At 36.1% G+C, this 21617-nt stretch overlaps 1 protein-coding gene across 4 annotated transcripts in view; it reads left to right on the top strand.

Annotated features, from left to right (window-relative positions):
• The window catches only part of CDKL5 (cyclin dependent kinase like 5), a 178702-nt gene that overhangs the window by 116181 nt on the left and 40904 nt on the right, over positions 1-21617 (top strand). For all 4 annotated transcript variants that reach the window (XM_070784564.1, XM_070784566.1, XM_070784563.1 and 1 more), the window contains 4 exons: positions 9603-9739; positions 13718-13838; positions 15763-15822; positions 18253-18343. In XM_070784564.1, coding sequence (XP_070640665.1) covers positions 9603-9739; positions 13718-13838; positions 15763-15822; positions 18253-18343 — 409 coding nt within the window. The remainder of the gene's footprint in view (positions 1-9602; positions 9740-13717; positions 13839-15762; positions 15823-18252; positions 18344-21617) is intronic.

Raw genomic sequence — 21617 nt, 5'->3', positions numbered from 1 at the left:
CTCCAAGCAGAAATATTTTTTACCTCCTAACACAGTGTTCTCATACATAATATCATATGTATATAACTGAAGGAAAAGTTTCACAAGGTTATTTTACTAATGTGAGGTTCTTTATTTTCTGTTCTTTCTTGCTCATATAAATTCATACAAGTACCTATTTTGGCATCAAATATTTTGATTCACAGCCTGCCATTTGAAAACTAGTGCTACAGGAGTGAAAGATCCCACCATAACATCAACCGATCATATCTAGTTGGAAGCGTGACAATAGCATTCATAGCCTACCTTCATCAGCACACAGCGACTGTGTACTGTCAGATACCAGCCTCTGTATTTGTGAACATTCACCACCCCTACCTTAGAGACTTAGCAAACATTAAATAACAAATGGGCCTCACTAACAATTCCTAGGGTAGAGACAGTAGTATTTGATGTAACCCAGCTCTGATGTGCTGGTTATGTGGAGCACATGCACGTCAGCTGGGAATTTTAGCCTTGTCTTGGCAGCCTTAAAGAGTAGGCCAAAAAAAAAAAAAAGTACTTTAGCTAATTCTTTAAAAACAAAACCCAAAAAAGCCCTACTTCAAATGATATACCTGTAGTCTAATAGGAAGCAATAGCCCCAGGCCAACCCACTAGGAGACCATTGGAAGTGAGCTCTTTGAGCAGTGGCTTTGGGTTAACCACAGGTGGCCAGGAGACAAATGGTGTTCTACTAAAAAGAGTGGCTGCAACAGTAGATCAAAGCATAACCTTTGCCTGCATATAAAAACTTCTGACTGTGCATTCATCTTGTAAGGCACATTGTCGACCATCAGTTACCACCAGAAATAATGTGTCATCAAATTTTTGAAAAGCAGTGCAATCTAGGCCACATATGTCATTGCTTTTAAAAAAATAAATACCCAATTCTTTACAACCTCTATCCTATAGAATACCAATTCTTAGCTTCAATTAAGTGATATATTTGACCCCACATTAGAGTACCTTCAGATTGGCAATCAGTAGTGTATCTGTTGAAATTCATTGAGCACTGGGGACTTCCTTTGCAGTCCAGTGGTTAAGACTCTGCACTTCTACTGCAGGGGCATTGGGTTTGATCCGTGGTCAGAGAACTAACAGCACCATGCTGGATGGTGTTGCCAAAAAAAAAAAAAAATTCCACTGAGTACTGAACCAGGTGCTGTAAGATCAATGAAGGTAAATCAGGTCTGGATAATTTCAAGAAGTTTCTGATCAATTAGAATTAAGACCTGTAAATAAAAAGCAGTAAAAGAGTAGAAAGCAGTCAGTGCCTGAATCACTTTGCATAATTTTGAGGTGAGAGAGATTGTTTCTAGTTGTGGCATCCCAGGACTGTATTGGTAGTCTAAACATGGGAAACATTTGATCAGCTCTTATTTCACTGAGCTGACAAAACACGAATCCACTCTGCCCTCATCTCTGCTGGGCCATTATCAGTTACTATACCTCAGAAGCATGCAGCCCCATCACTTACCACCTTGCACCTGGACACTTTGTAGGCATGCCTGTACATACTTCTGGAGGGATACTTCCTAAATATTTCAGTGATAGAATATGAAAATGTATCCAATTATTCCTAACTTCTCAGTTCCAGGCCTATCCTAGGCACACTTTCCTATTATTTCCAGTTCTCCCTGGGAGACCTAACACAATCTTTTCTGTCTTTACCCTTTTCCTCCTGCCAGAGTATTACTGTGCTTAATGGAAAGCAAGGGAACATGTGCAGTTAATACCCTTTTGGAGTGTGAAGTGTACATAGATAGTCTAGTGTTGGTGAGGATGTCCATTCAACCCCTATGTAAACCACTTAATTCTGTATCAGTTTATCATCTTAAATTTTAGTCAAGCTAATTATAATTAAAAATATTGTTTCATAATATTGCCCTTATTGTCATATAGCTCCCATGAGTTTCCTTTATTAGTTATCCTGAATATATTCTTTTGATATTGTCATACTGACTTTTCTAAATCCAGTATTTAAAAATCTTTGTGAAGGTAATGAAATAATTTTGCAAAAACATTGTTAAACTGAAATGGGATCTGAACTTGGTCTGACCCACATTCAAGCTAATCAAGTATTCTCATGCTGATGGTATCAAGGAATATTTTTTGAGTATATATATTATCTTCTGTTAGCTTTAAAAGATTATGATAATGTCCTATTTTCTTGTTAAATTCATATGTATCCACAAATTTACATTAACCATTTTTTGAGCATCATTTTAAGGTAGACTGCTGTTTAGTTCAAGAAGTCGTTATTATCCTAGATTATTATTTAAAAGGGAAACCAAAATTTTATAGTAAATAAAAAGTTAAATTGAGAGTTTTAAGTTGAAAAAAAGTAATTAAAATTATGAAAATAAATTTACTTTATCTTATAGTTAACACAATTTAGATTATAATAACAACTATGTACTATTTCTTAGAGAAAAGAATCAAGTATTATCTTTTGGCGGGGTGGGGCAATTTTTACAGTAAAACTATAGGCTAGGTCAATGAATGACTTTCACAATAAAAAGGTCATTAAAAGTATACAAAAGGTTTTGTCACTTCTTTTTCAGTATGTTCCTGTTTTTTTGTTTTTTTTTTTTCTTGTCTTCATCCTTGTCAGTTTTTTTTTTTTTTTTCTCTCTTTCCAGTTAACTGGTATAACTCCATCAGGTCATTTATCAGTGTCTTTGCTATGATTTTCCCTGAAAAACTTTGACACACTGGTGGGAATTAAAAACCCCTGTTAAAAGAAAGGAATGCTTGAGTGAATACATTTTTATTTGAGATCCTTTCATTTGTTAATATTTTCTATTTTGATGACTTTTGTTTCTTTATTCATCATCATAAATGTGGAGTCTCAGATAATGAATTCTTGATGATAACCCTGAATGATAGTATTATAAATTTGTCTATTAATATAAGTTTCCACAGAGAAACACTTACCTAATAAATACCTAACCAACCAGAAGTCTCCATAGAATTAATTCTACTCAGTATGTATTTGTATTTTTCTGAGAAAAGAAAAATTATCAGAGACCAAAAAGATACTAGAGATTATTTAGTTAAAAGGTACATTTCAGGCTATGTATAATGATAAATTGAGGCTAATCCTCCTACCCTTCCTATAATTCCAATCTTGTACATTGAGATTTGATGTTCAGATGATAATCTTCTATCACTTTTGGATCAGCATTCTCTTATATGCCAGTGTCTACCATGCTCAATTCTTTAAATAATCCAAGAGCACTAATTTAGATAGCTTTGGACCAGCAAGAATTACAAACCCTGTTCAACCTTTAATTAAAGAAGTCCTGTGGTCTAAAACTTATTTTTGACAAACTTTTGAATCATCTGATGTGATAGTACCTTTTGTTTATTCGAACTTTTCAGCCCTTCCTGAATGTACGGGTGATAGGGTGAGGAGAGATCCTCCTCACTTGTCATTGGGCCTCCATACATGACAAGGAGGCTGACTTTGAGGGAGTTGTGTAGTAGTCTATGGTTAAGATAGAATTTAGGCTGTGTCTTTGCTTTTCTATCAAAATTGCTTGCATTTCATATCTTGCTCCTGTTTATGGTTTCTATAGATAAATATTTTACCTTGGAATGGACATAGTTGTTCTTAATCATAAGAAAATGTTTAATTGATCATTCTTTCCTCCAGTTTATGTCATCCTTATTTTTACTCAGACACTGGAAAGTTCTATTCTGATCTCAGAATCAAGGGAACTCTGGTCTCTTACTTTGTATACTTGTACAAAACAAGGGTTCATAATCTTTAAATTCAAGAATCTGATTTCTGTGTAAGAGAGGCCTTGAGACAGACTTTCCAACCCTTGGTTAAACAGATGAATGAGTTCACTAAGTTTGAGCTAGTCATGATTTCACCACACTTATTTTTAATGACCAAAATGGATCTCTTTCAAACTTCAGGGATTCTTCTTGAATTTGGTGAACATTTTGCACCTTTCATGTTTTAATCCATTTCCATTGTGCTTTATCTGGCCTTCATCTCTGAAGATTTAAGAGTTCTCATCATTTTTGGTATATATGACAGCAGCACCACCATTTAAACCCCTCTGGCCATTTTTCTTGCCTCCTGTTGATGTTCCCTCTTCAGTCAGGGCATCCAGACTCAAAAATGGCACCGTTATGGTTTTGTACCATGATGGCTTGACTTTTCCCCACAGAGTACGTGTTTAAAGTCCATTTTGGGGTGCCTCTTTGGCTATACAAAAGTGTCAAGTTTGTGATTTCATAAAGTAGGTTATAGTTATTTCTGGACTTCTTTTCAAAGCCCACAGTTCTTTAAAAATAGGGTTACAGAAGAGTTTCTGCTCATCTTTGGATTTTTCTCTTTTCATCATTTATCTTTGCATTTCTTTCGCTCCTGTGATCTTTCTTCTTAAAAATTGTTTTCTTTTACTTTGTATCTCCCTCCTTGATTTTTATGTATGTTAACTTTCAGCCTTGCTGGCAAGGTTAGAAATAGGTTAGTTAGTTAGTTTTTTTTTTTTTTAATGTCCTTTTTCTGACCCTACTGTTTAGTCATCACTCAGTAGAATTTCAGAGAAGGCAATGGCACCCCACTCCAGTACTCTTGCCTGGAAAATTCCATGGACGGAGGAGCCTGGTAGGCTGCAGTCCATGGGGTCACAAAGAGTCGGACACGACTGAGTGACTTCACTTTCACTCTTCACTTTCATGCATTGGAGAAGGAAATGGCACCCCACTCCAGTATTCTTGCCTGGAGAATCCCAGGGACGGGGAAGCCTGGTGGGCTGCTGTCTATGGGGTCGCACAGAGTCAGACACAACTGAAGCGACTTAGCAGCAGCAGCAGCAGCAGAATTTACAGAACTTTGTCAGAAGCACTACCTGTACTAAGCTAAACACCCTCCATGGTAATTGATGTCCAGGTCTATCAGCATGCATATAAGCAGGAATCACATGGAAGGGCCTTCAGCAGCATCTAGTAGAATGCTAATACTAGTTTACTGCTGAGGAACCACAGCTACTATTTGATTAACTGAGACTAAGACACAGACCCCAGGATCTTCACTGAGCTTTTGTTCCACTGACACTGTGCTGCTTTGCCATGTAATGAAGCAGAAACAGTCTAGGCCTGAATTTGGGTGTTACAACTCACTCTCCAAAGCTCACCCACTGCCTTTACACCATGTCACCTCTGTCCCTGTGGTGTGACATTCCCTTCACTTGCCCTGAGAAAGTTATTATTTCTAGACTTGGTTTCTTCATTTGTGAACTGGAGTGAAAGTGAAAGTGAAGTCGCTCAGTCATGTCTGACTCTTTGTGACCCCATGGACTGTAGCCTGTCAGGCTCCTCCGTCCATGGGATTTTCCAGGCAAGAGTGCTGGAGTGGATTGCCATTTCCTTCTCCAGGGGATCTTCCCGACCAGGAATCAAACCCCTGTCTCCTGCATTGCAGGCAGATGCTTTACCATCTGAGCCACCAGGGAAGTCACAGAGACGGTAAAGCATCTGCCTGTAATGCGGGAGACCCGGGTTGGATCCCTAGGTTGGGAAGTTCCCCTGGAGAAGGAAATGGCAACCCACTCCAGTATTCTTGCCTGGAGAATTCCATGGGTAGAGGTAGCCTGGTGGGCTACAGTCCGTAGGGTTGCAAAGAGTCAGATGTGACACACACACACACACACACACACACACACACACACACACACACAGCCTAAATAAAAAGCCATGAGATTATTTCAACTGGAAGGCAGGGGGTGTTGTGCCCACTTCAGTAGGCTATGCATCTACCTTTAAAAATCTGCCTTACTCAACAGCTTTGCTACTTTCTGAACCTCTGAGGAGAGAAGCATGTATAAGTGGAATGTACATTCCTTTTCCCCATCATCTAATCATTTAGTGCCACAATTTTCATCATAAAGTACATGGAGTAGGCCAGGAACCTTTAAAAGTACTCATAGGAACAAGAATAATGGAATTTCCAGATAATGAAGAGTGTGCATTTTTACTTTCACTTACAGAATTAATAACTCTACTTTCTTCCTGTTCCCATTCATTACAATCTTAGTGCTAAAGTGCTTACCTCAACTTTTAATAACTGAGTGGCATAAATTAGAAGAGCCTTCACTTCCTAAACAAGATGAGCTGCTTAAATGAGGTGGCTCTGCATACTAAGTGATTTTGTGACCTTCTTTTTGATGATTTGTTTTTCTTTTCTCTTTAGCCGTTGTTTAGCAAAGTTAGTATAGATTCAAATAATAAATATATATGTAACAAAGTACCAAAATTCAGTGGAGTTTAGGCACATAATCAATGAGATCTTAATGAAAAGAAATCATGGATTATTAGATTTGGGAAAGGCCATGGGACTTTTTAGGATACTGTGTGGGTGTGGAGGAGTGTCCATTTAGTTATTTTATGAATGAAAAGTTAAATGGCTTGCCCAGAGTCACATGTTACATTGTTAGTTGGTTAAAAGGGTCCAAAATCTAGGTCTCCTGGATCCTACTTCAGTGTTCCTTCTATGACAGCCATGCTGCTTTGGCCATTTGGCTTTATCTGTTAGCAAAGTGAAACTGCCACAAGTTGGTAATGATACAAAGGTACCTGTTTTTCAGTGCCAAGAATTCCCCAAGCTTTTGATTAGAAAAAGTATACCAGCTTTATTTACCTTTTACTTTGTGGCACCATTTATTTGTAACCAGCTCCAGCATAGCTTAGGGATGTTCTAATAACCAAATATATATGTGTTCTTGACCCTCGGTGCTGTCAGTTTTCTGCAGTCTTCATTTTTCATAATCACATATTGTAGACTACTAGGGGCAGAGGTAAAATAAATAGGGAAAATAAATTCAGTTTGTCTTACTGTCTGAAAAATGGCCCTTTCAAAGTTCTAGAGAAAGAAGCTTGAAAACACTGTCCTCAAAACCAGGAAGGCAAAGTGCCTTTTGTTTGATATCATATTGCTGCTTCCCATGTTTTATGGGAATAAGAGCTAGCCACATATGGGCAAAGATTTCCTCGTAGCACCATCAAAAGCATTTGTGTAGGAAGTATTTATTGATCTCCTCTGTACCAGGTCCAGTCCTAGGTGGTTGGGTGTGTATTATTGAATACCAAGCAGAACTTAGACCCGTCGTCCTAGAGCTCTTGGATTAGCAACGGTGGCCACATAGATGGTAAACCAGTAAGCAAACAAATACATCAGTAAAGATGGTGGGAAGGTTTGTGAATGAAAAGTCAGAGTACTGAGATGAGGACTAATGGGGATGGAGGCTTGCTTTGGCTGAGTGATCGAGTGACATTTAAACTAAAGCCTGAAGGAGCTAGCCCTGTAAAGAGTCTGGTAGTGTAATGAGGGTTCTCAGCAGAGGGAATAAGCTCAAAGGCCCTAAGGTTAAAAAATGAAGTTTGGGGCTCTTTTGGGAACCGAAAGACTAACATAAAGGTAGGGAGAGAAGGGCATGAGATGAGGGTGGAAACGCAGACAAGATCAGGTCATGAGTAGTATAGTTGTCTCTTGCTGAATTACTTCCTTATTAGAAGACCATCTATGTGGCAGTCTGTCTTAGAGATAGGTGGATTTTAGTTTGATTACCTCAACCTTGGGAGTAACTCAGATGGGACAGCAGAGAAACAGGTTGGCCTTCTTCATAAGACTGGAGGCATTTAGCCTCCCTAGTCTTTAGCACTTCTGACAGTTACAAAACACCAGTTCTCTGGCCCAGCCCTGGTTTGCAGAACAGCTGGACATCTGCCCCCACAAGCCTCTAAGCTACTTTGGAAAGTCCTCTAATCACGTCACATACATTGCCCCTACTGCCAGGTGGCCCCCTGTTTCATGCTCCGACATGGGCCCTCTGAGGACCTGGTTTCCAGTTAACCTCCCTGATGTGGGTGGATTGGTTTACTGTCTGTGCCACTGTCCGCCTTTGCTACTGCTGCTTCCTGCCTTCTGATAGGCAGAATTCCTGTTCCAGGATTCTCCAGCAGTTTTCTTGAAGTAAGGAGAGTATTTCACTTGTGTAACCAGTTCACAAAGGAGCATTGACTTTGATTTAATTATAGTCTCTTTTCTTTAAACCGAGTTTGAAAGGCGGCGGGGTAGGGGAATTCTCTGGTGGTCCAGTGGTTATGACTTGGCATTTTCACTGCCAGCTCCTAGATTCAGTCCCTGGTCCAGGAACTAAGATCCTGAGCTGTGTGGGGTGACCATAATCTCAGAGGTACTGCTGGCCCTGCATTTAGGATCTCCCTTCCCTCTTTGGTCCCATTTAGGGTCTTTTCTATAGTGTACTTTGCTTAGGAAACATTTCTTTCTTGAAGGCATCTTCATCTTTCTCATCTCTGTCCCTAACCCTATTTTCTTCCTTCCCAGACATGCCTGAATGTGAGGGTCACACAGCTTAGACTTTCAAGCTAGGATTCTGACCATTACCCAAAACCTTAGGGCCATATGTATTTTAGAATTCATAACTTTTAGATTTTAGAATGGAAATATGGCATGTCACCTTAGGATCCTGTGATCAGGTATTATTTCCAAAGCAAAATATAAGAATTATTTATACTAAGTAGGTTAAACAAAGACTTATAAGTGGTTTCATGTTAGTTCAGGTTTTGCTCCTAAAGAGATTTTCCTTAAAGTTAGGGAAAAAATATCAGTTTTTAGACTGATGTTTTTGGTTTTCAGAATGCTGATCAGGGATTAAGAACCTGTATCCTTCTTTGTATATACATATGTAACTATGGCGGTTAGGATGTCCCAACTAGATCTAAAGCTATTATAAAAATTCCTTTAACATGAAATAGTACCTTACTTGCTCCCCTGCCAATTGATCCATTAGCGTTAATGTGACTTCTGTCCTTCCTCTGTGTCTGAGGGTTCACCATGAGTGGAGTTGATGATACGAAAGGGTATATTGGTTCAGCATAAGTTCTCCATTCCAGTACACTACACTACCTGGGGGTGGACAGATGGACATGCCACAGGAGGACAGCAGGAACTGGCAGCAGCCGCTGTTCAGAGAGATCAGTCACCCTTAGCGTTCCCTGCAGGCCGACTATGAGCTGCACTGTGGATACATGCAGGGCACGTGACCTCTGCTCACAGAGGTGACTCACATGCAGCCTGGGGAATAAAATGCTCTTTTAAGCCAAAGCTTTAGGCCCAACTTGAAAATTTCAATGGCTACAGATGCTGCATGGAAGCTCCAATCAAGTGATATGATTGATTCCTTTTTACCCTTTTATACTCTTCCTTCCTCTGTATGTAGTGGTAGGGTTAACACAACAGTGGATTCCTATGTCGTATCTGTAAGTCTGTTTTATGTATACACTTTGCAGTAAAGAGTACAGGAAAATACAAGCAGAAAGTTAGGTTCGTGCTGGTCAAGTAAGCCTTTTCTTCTATAAGTTTCTCATTCTTGATCCTTTCAACAAGAAAATCTGATATTTGATATTCCATCCTTGGACTTCTTATGCAGAAGTACTCAAAGTGGAAAGTGAAATTGGTATGTTTTCAGTGTTCTTAGAATTTCCTGAATAGTGGTTTGAAAGCTTTAATTTTATTCTATTCACCATTGTTTACATTCTAGAAAATGAAGAAGTCAAGGAAACGACTTTACGAGAGCTTAAAATGCTTCGTACTCTCAAACAGGAAAACATTGTGGAGTTGAAGGAAGCCTTTCGTCGGAGGGGGAAATTGTACTTGGTGTTTGAGTATGTTGAAAAAGTAAGTCACTGACACAGTAGAGGTCTGCCTCATTCTTTTATTTAGCGCTGTTTCGGATGCTATTAAAATATTATTGTTGGATGTTACTTGTCATTGTGCTCTTAATCTGACTGTAAAAATGAAAGTATTACCCAGAGTCATTAGAAATCCTGAAAAAATATTGAAGGATTTTGTACGCTTTAACCATATAGAGATAATCTTAAATTTAAACAGTGTATTGATTTGGCTTCTGAAGTCTTAGACTCTATCTTCAACAAGTAATTTTTAGACTTCGTTTGTTTTAATTATACGTAAGCAAGGCCTCTGAGGGAGAGGTACATAAATTGACAGTGATGGTACAGGATGATAGAAGTATGTGTAAGATACTGCACAGGCACAGGGTGTCTGAATCAGACCTAGATGGCTCATGAGTGGGCTCATGAAGCAGCCTTTTTGAATTGCCAGTGTTGTAGCTTTATTTGAGGGAAGAAGATGTGCCAGGAGCCAGAAGGTAAAGCTTGAGGAGGTAGATGAGACCACAAGTAAGGAATTAGAAGCGTGGGAGAAAAGAAGAAAAAGCACATACTGTTCGAGTTGTCTCTGTACTTGCTTTAATATTTTTATAATTGTTATTAACTCTTAGTGACAGTTTTAATCATATGACCTGAGGGGAAATGTCCAACGCCATAAACAATATTATATACCTATGAATTTCTTGAACAGCAACTGACTTACATCAGTTGGTTATTGTCAAGAACTGAAATAAGTGCTTTCACAAGAATAGAGTAAACTGGAGCCAGACAGACCTTTCAGAGGTTTCCTTACTGAGTAAATAGGTGGCTACTGCTGATTTCCTGTGTTCTTATCTAAAATTAAGACTGGAGAGGTTTATCTTTGCTTTAGGTTAAATCTCAGGTGCTTTCTGTGTCATAAATGACAGAGTATCACCACCAGCATTATCATCATGAAATGGAAAGCAGAGTTGCCAAGACAGCTAACCAGTAATATGGCTTTTCAATTAATTCAGCCTTTACAAATTATTTTTCTAATTAAATATATATGTATATAGTAATTTCATTACAAGCAAAACTTGAAAAAATATAAACTTTGTTGCCTTAAAACACTGTTTTATGTTGCTTTTCCAGAATCTGTTTAAAGGCTTCTTTTTTTGTGTTAATTTAGGCATTTTCCTAAGGGATCCTTCCCACTGGGGAAAAAAACCCTGAAATTTGATATTTTAAAAAAAGTAATAAAAAAGGATTGCTGTAGAATCAGATGCTTATTTTTTAGTTGTCAAAAATAATCATGTGGTCTACAATTTTGCTGCCAAATAATAAAATTCAGCCAGATCTATTTTAGTTATCTTTTTTATTTCTAATTCTACTCATGGTGATTGTTTACAATTTCGTATGAACAAACGGAGAAATCATCTATGTGTATCAGACAGTATGTAATGTCTGCAGTCTCTCTGCTGATAAGTGGCAGAGCTGCTACCAGAACTCCAGTCTTCTGACCTCTAAGCCTGGGATTCTTGTGCTGGCCTTACGGTTTTTCAGTTGAAGGTGACCATCACCCTCCCATCAGTAGCAGTGCCTAATGATTGACAGTGAGTCTCAAGAGGGCAAGTAGAAAGATGTTCTTAGGGGTAGGGAGTTGTAGCAGAGACACAAGATTACAGTGGCTTAAACAAAATAGAAGTTTCTGTCTCAAGTACGAATACAAAGGTAGATGGGTATGGTACCTCTGCTCTACAGCTGTAGGAGATCCCAGGTGGCTTCCGCCTTTATGGTCTGCCACCCCTCAGAAGTGGCCCTTGTCCTCAAGGTCAGGATGGAGCTTCAGCTATCACATCCCATTGGCCAGGACTTAGTTGCATAGCCATACTAGCTGCAAGGCAGAGGAAAATGTACTCTTCTTTCTGGGCATTTATGCATCTACCTATAAGATATATTGCTCTAGTAAGGGAAGAATGGATTTTGGGGGACATTTCTCTCTATAAGTGAGGAATTTAGAGTTGAATAGTAAATGAGACATACAATTTATGTTCTTTATTACAAAGCCCTTTTACTCCTCACGTGCATTTGTTAATTGAAAAAGATAATTCCAGGGGAGAATCCCTAAAAAATGATACATATATGCTTTAAACATTTTATTTTAACTTAAGACTTATCAATATACATTCATTTTCCACATTCTCTTTAGAAGTGGGTATTGATCTTCTGGTTGGATTTCTGATGGGCTTTCTTACATACATCCTACCCTTAATGCATCAGTGATATCCTGTGTCAGCTTCTTTAAAGTGAAGTGAAAACTTAAAAACATTGCAAAGTAGTCTCAGTGCAGAATCCTTACCACCACAACTGTCCCTTGCCAGTGTTTTCTAGTTGCATTCACATTTGATTAGATAGAATTATGTGTAGTGGCTTTCCTTTAAGTCTTTTCAAATTATTAAACTTCCCTTTCTTATAAACAGCAAACCTCTTTTTAAAAAACATTTAGTTGGCTTATATGATACATAATTATATTAAAGTAACATGTATCTGTTATAAATAGGTATGAGAGTATTAAAAACAGGCAGCTGATTGGTTATATGTATGCAACTTGACTGGCAGGGACAAAATTTTAGAGCAACTTTTTGGTCTTAGGACTCCTTTACATTCTTAACATTATTGGGAACCCTAAGAGCTTTGTATTTATGTGGGTTTTATCTATTAATATTTATCATATTAGAAGTCAAAACTGAAGAATATAAAAATATTTATTGATTGATTTAAAATAACAATAAAAAACCCATTGCATGTTAACATAAATGTTTGTGTATCAGTCATTCTTTCAAGTAAAAAATAGTATGCCTCAAGAAAAATTACTAGTTCAATTTATAACTTGATTACCCAACTGCTTTTCCCCAAGACAGCTAGCATACTTTGATATGCAGCAGAAGTGGTTTAGTTGTATTCCTCATTTTATCATGTAGATTCCTAAAAAGACAAGTACTCAAGAACTGTAACTGAATAAACGTGATAATTTTTACTGCTTCATCAAAGACATCCTTTACTGAAATTGACCTTTTCCTTTTTTTTCAAATGTAAGGATATGGCATTGAAGAATCTAATGCTTTGATTCATGCTAAGGTGCCACCAGTATAAATGCCAACACAGTGAAAAAGGCAAACAGCTGAGTACTGTTATGAATATAGTTTTGACTTCATGGGTCCTCTGAGACAGCGCCACTCCCGGAGATCCAGATTACACTTTGAGAACTGGTGTCCTAGATGGTCATCTACAAACAGTAAACTCTAATCATTCTATAGACCTTAATCTTGTGCTTTACAGAGGAAATGGAGGATATTTAGTTAATCTGGAAATTTACTGGAAATTGATTAAGTGGAATTTCTATTTAAACAATGTGCATGAATCTTAGAACGGTCTCTGACTCCAGACTAAGATTTTTGCATATTGATTTGTTTGGGGTCTGTGAATTTTTATTTCAACAGTATTTTGTAGCCTTTTAAAATATTTGTTCTGATTATATTGACTACTGGTAATCTTAGGGATCATTTAAGAATATTTTCCAGGTCTCCCAGAAATATTTCCAGGCTTGATCTTACTGTGAAGTTCTATCAGAGATGCACAGTGCACTATGTTAAAATGACTATTTCCCCTCTCCTCTATATATTACAATGTCTTTTCCCTACTTTGTGTTGCTTTTCCCTCAAAATTAGGCTAAAATGATGCCTGATAGGTTTCAGAGAGTGAAGAGTACACAGGAATATTATGGGGAGTAGCAAAAACTGAATTTCTTTTAAAAAGAGAACCTTGATTTAATACAGTATCCTGCTTTAGCATGAAAAAGATTATAGATGGAAAGCAAAGCAATTTTTTAAAAAATATATTCTGTGTATGAGATGAATTATCATCCAAGATGCTTTTAAAAATTTTAATACATAATTTGTGGGCCTACCTAATTTTGGAGATCAATGGCTCTCTATTTAATTTTTAGAATATGCTTGAATTGCTGGAAGAAATGCCAAATGGAGTTCCACCTGAAAAAGTAAAAAGTTATATCTATCAGCTAATCAAAGCTATTCACTGGTGCCATAAGAATGATATTGTTCATCGAGGTAAGTATGGAATTTTCAAAATGGAAAATATTAAAATAGCAAATAACATTAACAAAATATTTCACATAGGCATTGACTTTATGTTTAAATTAAATACATTTTGAAGGTATAGGATATTTGTGCTCCAGGTCTCCTTTCGTATCATCAAAAGGATGGACTGCACGTTTATTTGGATATTATGGTGAGATCTCCGAATGTTTGTATAACCAGATCTGGTTTCAGCAGTACAAGTACCTAGTGATAAAAGAATTCAACAAATGCAAACTTTGCAGCTTGCTTGGTGAGGGCAACGACCTTCTCCATTGCCTTTTGGTCCTGCAGATAGACCTGGTAATGTGAAACAAGCCAGAATCAGACTTTAGAGATGATGCTAAGTGACTGGCCCCCGTTGACAGTCACTTCTCATTCTCTGTTCGACCAAGATCTCTAGTATGTATCTTTACCTCCTGATTTTCCCTGCCTGTTACTGGAAAGTGCCCATTGTTTTCAAGTTTTAGGCATGATCAGCCTTGTATAAAGGCCATGATTATACTTCCATAAACTGTTTTATTTTGTTCTTTACTGCCATGAGGTGGATGGTTTATAGCAATAAAAGAGAAATTACATGCTCAGCACCATCTTTAACTCTACACTGTTTATCTTCTCCTGATAATCTCTTGGATTCAAGAGTCACGCATTGAACAATAATGAAGCTAAAAAATATTTGTCAGAAAATGTTGCAGTATCCATTTCTTATCTTTGAATTATCAGGCAAATGAATACTACATTTTAGTGTTTCTAAACAGACACAAAACGATATCATTTTAAAAATAGTTTAACATTAAGAATAGCTTAAAGGTCATGTGAAGGATGCCAACTCCTATTATTTCTGGAAAGAGACAGTTTGTTATTTGTCTTCCATTTGTCTTTCATAGCAGTTGCTTTACGAAAGTTGTTGGCAGCATGGAGAGGTGGCCTGGTCACCTGGACATCTAGTGTCTAGGATAATGATTCTAATAACAGTCTCTGCTACAGTTTGAGGATATTAATAAGGAACTGATTTAGCTGCATTTCCATAGCGATGCTATAATTTGGTTAAGTGTATAGTGAGTTAATGATTGTGAATTAGCAGTAGAAACTGAAATCTACAAATTCTGAAATCTGATCTGAAATGGTTCAGATGGTTCTGCAATCTATAGATCTCACCCCTACCTCTTCCCTTTCTCCATTTTCACTTCTACCATATAATATAGATGATGAGTACTCTAAGAATAGAATTGTGAGATGCCTCCAAAGGGGTGAATTAAACTGCATCTTCTGTGTATTTCTACTCCTTAACTCCCACCACATCTTCAGAAGTTCCATGGAAAAAATGAGAAATCTTATCTTGACTCATCCAGCATAGCTTCAGCACTAGATATTTATGATCATGAACCACACAGAGAAGCTAAACAGATATATAAATAATAGAAATTATGTATAAAATCATAACAGACAATGTATCTTCTATGTATTTTTTCCTCCAGGAAATATAATGCTATCTACTTAGTCTCGTATGTGTTTTTAAAGTATCTTATGGGTGTAAACATTTTATACTCTTATCTCCAAAAATTTGTATTATTAGTATTTTATAAAGTAAAAATAGTTCTTTGAAATGTGGTAACCTAGATTCAGTCATCCTTAAATTCCTTTCAGAGATCCAGTCAGTGCCTTTAAGATTTAAGGGGAAAAGATATTTTTGAAATTGTGGTCTGCATGTTTCTCAAAACGAAATTAATTGAAACTTTTGTGTACTGTTATAAAATGTGTTACTCTGCTTTTTACTACCAGTTTTGTGTTCAGATTACTCTATTTCTAATTAAGTGCCATTACAGTGATCTAACAGTGTCAATCAGTAGTACATGGCCCATTTTTTAATAATTGTTTTTTAATCTTGATACTCCAGATATAAAACCAGAAAATCTCTTAATCAGCCACAATGACGTTTTGAAACTGTGTGACTTTGGTAAGTTAAAAAGAAATTTAGTCCTGTTAAGTACAAAATTAATTTAATATAGCACAAGGTAGCTTTTACAGGTGTTTTAAAAGTATTTTTTATCTTTTGACTTAAATTAGTGTATATTCATAAGCCCAGTATTTAATGACTCCAGAGAAAGAATTTTCTAGAAAATACTATCAGGACCTTCTGGCTTGAGTAGGATAAAAAAATTTTTTTTAATATTTTAAATATTGATAGAAATTATTGTAGGCATAATCATAAACACTGAAAAATAGCTATGTGAATATATATGTATTATATATATGTGATAGTTATAATCTGTAAGGTTAAAAGACATTTTTAGAATGATTCCATTTATCTCCTTTAAATGTTCAGTCAAGGTATTATTAGTTGATTATGATATTCCAGCTCCTGGTTGACTGTATAAGGAAGTTTTGAGTCGTACTGTATCACAGTACAAAATTGTATATTGTTTTTTGTATATATAAAACTCTGTATTATGTGCTATTAAAAATTTAAGTTAAAATAATTCAGAAAAGTTTTAAAATTATAGATTAGGTTTTACATCATGGGTCACTTTATTTTAAAAAGTGATTTAAAAATTTTACATTTTTGCCTAATCCATGTGCTAAAAAATAACTTTTAAAAAATGTTATTTTTTATATATTTAAATATAATCACAAATACAGTGTGAATATATATAAATGAGGAGGTTTCTCATTTATCTCCTTGTATCTTTATCTCCCTGTATCTCCTTATAAGGAGAAGTTAGATTAGTACTTAGAATATGGATTGCACAGGTGAGAGAAATAGAAGCATTCTAAAAATTCACTTTGTAGAATGACCAGTTGTGGCCAGTGCAGCAATTGGAAGCATGTGTAACTGTTTTCACTTATTGATTTTAAGAGTTTGACTATTATGAACCTGTCTGCTTGAGGAAAAATGTTTTATAGGACTTAATTTTCTTAGTATTTTATGATAAGGAATATTGCAAAGAAGAGTCCTGCTATACCTAAACATGTTAAGAAGTATTTAGGAGCTGAAATTGGTAAAGCAAGTTAAAAAAGAGGTGTGTGTAGAATAGTTAATAATGGTAAAAAGAGTATCCTTGGTTTAGCATCATTTCTTAAAAGACAGTTTTATTTTACATTGTCAGGAAGTTCCGCATGGCAGCACCACATGTGGCATTCTGTGTCCTGTGCATCCCCAACAAAAACCTAATTGTTTTCCCTCCCAGAGCATGTAGCTCCTTTGTCTGGCTTGAAGAATCCCAATAAAAAATATAAATATTTCTTCCAAATGTGTCTTATAAAGGAGTATTGATTAACTGAAGTTAGGGGTTTTGTTTTGTTGCTGTGATTATTTTTATTTTTTTACTGTTCTACTTTAAGAAACAGTATTTTCTAATTCTTGAAACTTTTTTTTTAACTTTTTATTTCATATTAGGATATAGCCGGGTGGCACAGTGGTAAAGAATCTGCTTGCCAAAGCAGGAGATGTGGGTTTGATCCCTGGGTCAGAAAGATCTCTTGGAGTAGGAAATGGCAACCCACTCCAATATTCTTGGAAAATTCCGTGGACAGAGGAGCCTGGCAGGCTATAGTCCAGGGGGTCACAAAGAGTCAGATACAGCTGAGCATATGTGCACATAGCTGATAAACAGCATTGTGATAGTTTCAGGTGAACAGCAAAGGGACTCAGCCATACATATATATATGCCTTAACTTTCACCTTTAATTTTAATATTCTGGTTCTCTGTAACTATTTACAGTGAACCTATATTGCTTTCGGTGAGTTAGATGGGTAATTAACCTACCTTCCAGTTTATTTTGTGGCTGCAAAACCTTTTGAAAGGATTGTTACTTGGGGAGGTGGGGGAGCAACAGAGTCTATAAGGTAATTAAGATATGCCTAATATGCTTCTCAGTTACATTAGGAGAAAATCATTTTGGCCTGCTTCGTTTCCATCATTGCCAACCCTAACTGTTGTTGTTTACATAATGGTCGGAGCTGATCAGCACCAGTAGATACAGAAATACTATCTAAGTCCCACACAGCTGAAATAATGACTTATCTGCAACATGCTAATGTAACTTTGACATTTGGCTCTTATGGAGTCTTCATCTTGTAAGATGTGCATTTATTGGAAAAGCTGGTTTAAAAGTATGCTCTGAATGCTTATAAAGCATGCAAAAACTTTGAAAACATGGATTTCTTTATTAGAAGAGACTGGTTTTGTAGTGACTACATTGTATATTTTAGTTCACGTATGAACAATGGACTAACTTTTTAAAATAATACGGGCATGTTAATAAACAGCCCATTCAATAACAATCATTATATTCTTTTGATGTTCCTTTAAGATACTAATGTAGCACTGAAATATTTTGTCAGCATGAAATTAACTCTACACTTTTGGGTTTTGCTGTCTTTCAGGTTTTGCTCGGAATCTATCAGAAGGAAATAATGCTAATTATACAGAATATGTGGCCACCAGGTGGTATCGGTCCCCAGAACTCTTACTTGGGTGAGTTACCTTCCCAGAATAGAATAACATCTACATATTTGTTGACCCTCTATTGTTAACTTTGAGATTATCTGTGGAAGATGAGAACTTGAGTTAATTAAATGCCAGTTACCTGTCACAGTATAGCAAACCTAAAAACTTAATGGCATAAAACAAGCACCATTTTGTTTGCTTATGATTCTGGGAGCAAATGGATTGGGGGAATCAGCTATTTGAGTTCAACTGGCTGATTCTTCTGCTGGTCTCAATTGAAATTGCTCATGTAGCTACAATCAGTCAGCAAGTCATCTGGAGGCTGTTTGGTTTTAGGGAGCCTCAGCTGGGACAAACCATCTCTGTTGCATGGGGACTCATCCTCCAGTAGGTTAGTCCAAGTTTCTTCAAATAATAGCAGTAGAATTCCCGGAGCAGAGGGCAAGCCCAAAAGCAAAAGTGTTTTTTCAAGCCTCTTTGCATGACCTTTGCCTCATTGGCCAAAGCATGTTAGTTGTCTATCCTCTGATTCATGGGATGGAGAAATAAACTTGGTGAGAGGAGTGGCAGAGTCACATTACAAAGTGTCAGGTATACAGAAATGGGGGGAATTATTGTTGCCACCTTTGTTAATAGTCTTGCACATTAAAAATGTGGATATCCACAGAGTTTGACATTATGGCTTATCTGTTTGTTCATACATTCATTCATTCATCCATTCAGTAAATATTTCTGGAATATCTCTTATACCTAGCTATTTTGCTATAAATATTGACCAACTGCCATTTTTCTTCCAAGCAGTGTAAATCCTGTTTGATGATAAATGGCTATTCAAACTAGTCCATTGATGATTTCTCAGCAACACTGCCATATCCTTCCACTTTGTGCCACCTTTCCACTTTCAGTGCTGTATCTACCAGGGCAGCCATTTCATTCACCCATCTACACCAGAAAAGCATTATCTGATAAGATTCTTCCTTTTAAGAAGTTTAAACTTTAGAGACTAAGAAGGGGCCTGTAGTCTTGGTCTCCATCACATATTCTCACTAATAATTATTTACTTATTGTAGTTGTAGTATTTTCTTATTTGTCCTAGATTGTATTTTCTTCTTTGGGACCATCAAAGAATTGAGGTAGAAGACACTCTCTACAAATAAAATTAGACATTGTGGTAATGATAACCATTGCATTAATTATAGGTTTCATCTCTTTTCTTTAGTGTGCCATATATGTATCTAGGGGACATGATAAATTTAATTTTTTAAAGATAATTTTTACAACATTGTAAATCAACTCTGCTTCAATAAAAAATTTTAATCAGTAAATAAAGATACCTTTTATATAATAGAAATATACATTTCTGTTTCTTCTGAAGATCATGATGATTATATATTTAAGTTACTCACTGAAAGACCATTTTGAAGTTAACAATTGATTTCCCAGTGTCTATTTGGTGTTACTTCTTATTTCATTGCAGACCTAGAGCCTATAAGAATTATTGGTGTCAGTTACTGAAAGCTTTACTATTTATTTTTAAATCAAAAGCTTGTGCTTCATCCTCTGAAATCAGTGGTGTCTAGTCACTTTATTATCCCTCCTTGGGTGGAGAGATTTTAGAATTTCTGTGTTCATTTTAAACTTGGATTTAGGATTGATTTTCTTTTGTGTCATCTGTGTTTCTTCTATATACCTCTCTCTGGATTCACTTGAATGCATTGTCCATTCATGTGTCCATTCTTTGGGGAGGGATTGGGAGTTTGAATTTACTGGGCAGGATTTGCCAAAGAAGAAATGAATTTGAAGTAAATCCTTCTTAGACCCCCATCTGAGGATTCAAGTATGGTAGAGGGACTCATTATAATTTTGTCTATAAAATGTCCTTGAATTCATTCTGAGGACAGCCTTACCGTGAAACTTTAGAGAGTGTTTGCTGCCTAATAATACATTTTGGAAAACTGAAATTATATTTAGAGATATATGGGAGCTACCAAAAGTAGATGAGGACTCCAACTAATTTGAGCCAAATTGAATATTGCTAATTAAATGATTGTCAAGTACTTGTTGAAGAACCATATTATTTGTATAAAAATCCCATTGAAATCAGTTGATATTTAGTCAACATGTAGAATTTACAGATTTTTTTACATTTTCAAGACTTTGTCCTTCACATTCAAAGTAGTTACAGCTGCATAAATTATTCAAATAGCTGACATAAGAAAAAATAGTTTATCATGGGTATGTAAAGATTTTCCTTAAGTTTCTCCACCTAGCACAAGTTTTTCCTCTCTCATACTTGTATGAAAGAAAGATCAGTATCCTTCCCTTCCAACAAGCTACCAAAAAGATCTAAATGAAGTTTCCTTTAAAATCAGTTTTTATGGAGGGAAATGAGATAAATAAAATATTGACTTGTTGATACAATGATTTACTATCCTAGAAACATACTCTGTTTTATGTTAAAAGTGCTTTAGAGTATTTGTTAAAAGTTTTATATTACTTAGTAGAACACTCTAGAATTTCTTTCCTTGGTTTTTCAGATATTGTATTCTGGCTTTTCCTTCTTAAGATTTAGATAATTTATGTTTGAAATGAAAGAAAAATATGGTTTCTTAGTCTGTCATATGTAATTTGACTTGAGGCTATAGATCTTCAGGTATACACATAAAGCTTTTTGGGGGGATACGTAGATTTTATTATCTAGCCTGTTAGCAACGATAGTACTCCAGAAGCCCTCTGGTAAACTCATACCTTGAAAGATAGCTATAAATCCCTCAATTAGTGAAAAAAATGCTTTGAGGGAGATACTTGTCATAAAGCTTCATAAACAAAGGGTACAAATAGATTCAAGTAAATAATCCAATAAAGCTTAACATAATCTTAGCTGTTTTGACTCTGTGCAATCAGAACAGGTTAAATATTAAATGTTTGCTGTTTAAGAAGACACATAAGTCAGTGGTGCATTTTAATAGACTGAACTCAAAAAATGAATCAGTATAACTTGTTGACATTCAAAGAGCTAAAGGATAATTACCTAGGAAATACATTTCTTGGGAGCGTTTCATTCTCCAGGTGAGTGCTAACTCATCAGACATGTGTGCTGCTGTTAGGGTTTATTAAGCTATTAATAATCAACATATATATCTGGTTGTAAATAGATTTCAAATCAGTATATACTAACTAAATTGTTATTAAACTGATGGCTTTATTTGCTTATATTTATTCACTTGTGTTCTGAATTTCTACTTTGATATCCATAATTCCTTTTTTTTAGCCTCACTTTTGTCCATGTGGTATTTTTAAA

This window comes from Bos indicus, chromosome X (assembly GCF_029378745.1).
Source record: "Bos indicus isolate NIAB-ARS_2022 breed Sahiwal x Tharparkar chromosome X, NIAB-ARS_B.indTharparkar_mat_pri_1.0, whole genome shotgun sequence".
In the NCBI taxonomy this organism is placed as follows: Eukaryota; Metazoa; Chordata; class Mammalia; order Artiodactyla; family Bovidae; genus Bos; species Bos indicus.
Note: the sequence above shows the minus strand (reverse complement) of the source record. Positions and strands in the feature narration are given on the sequence as shown.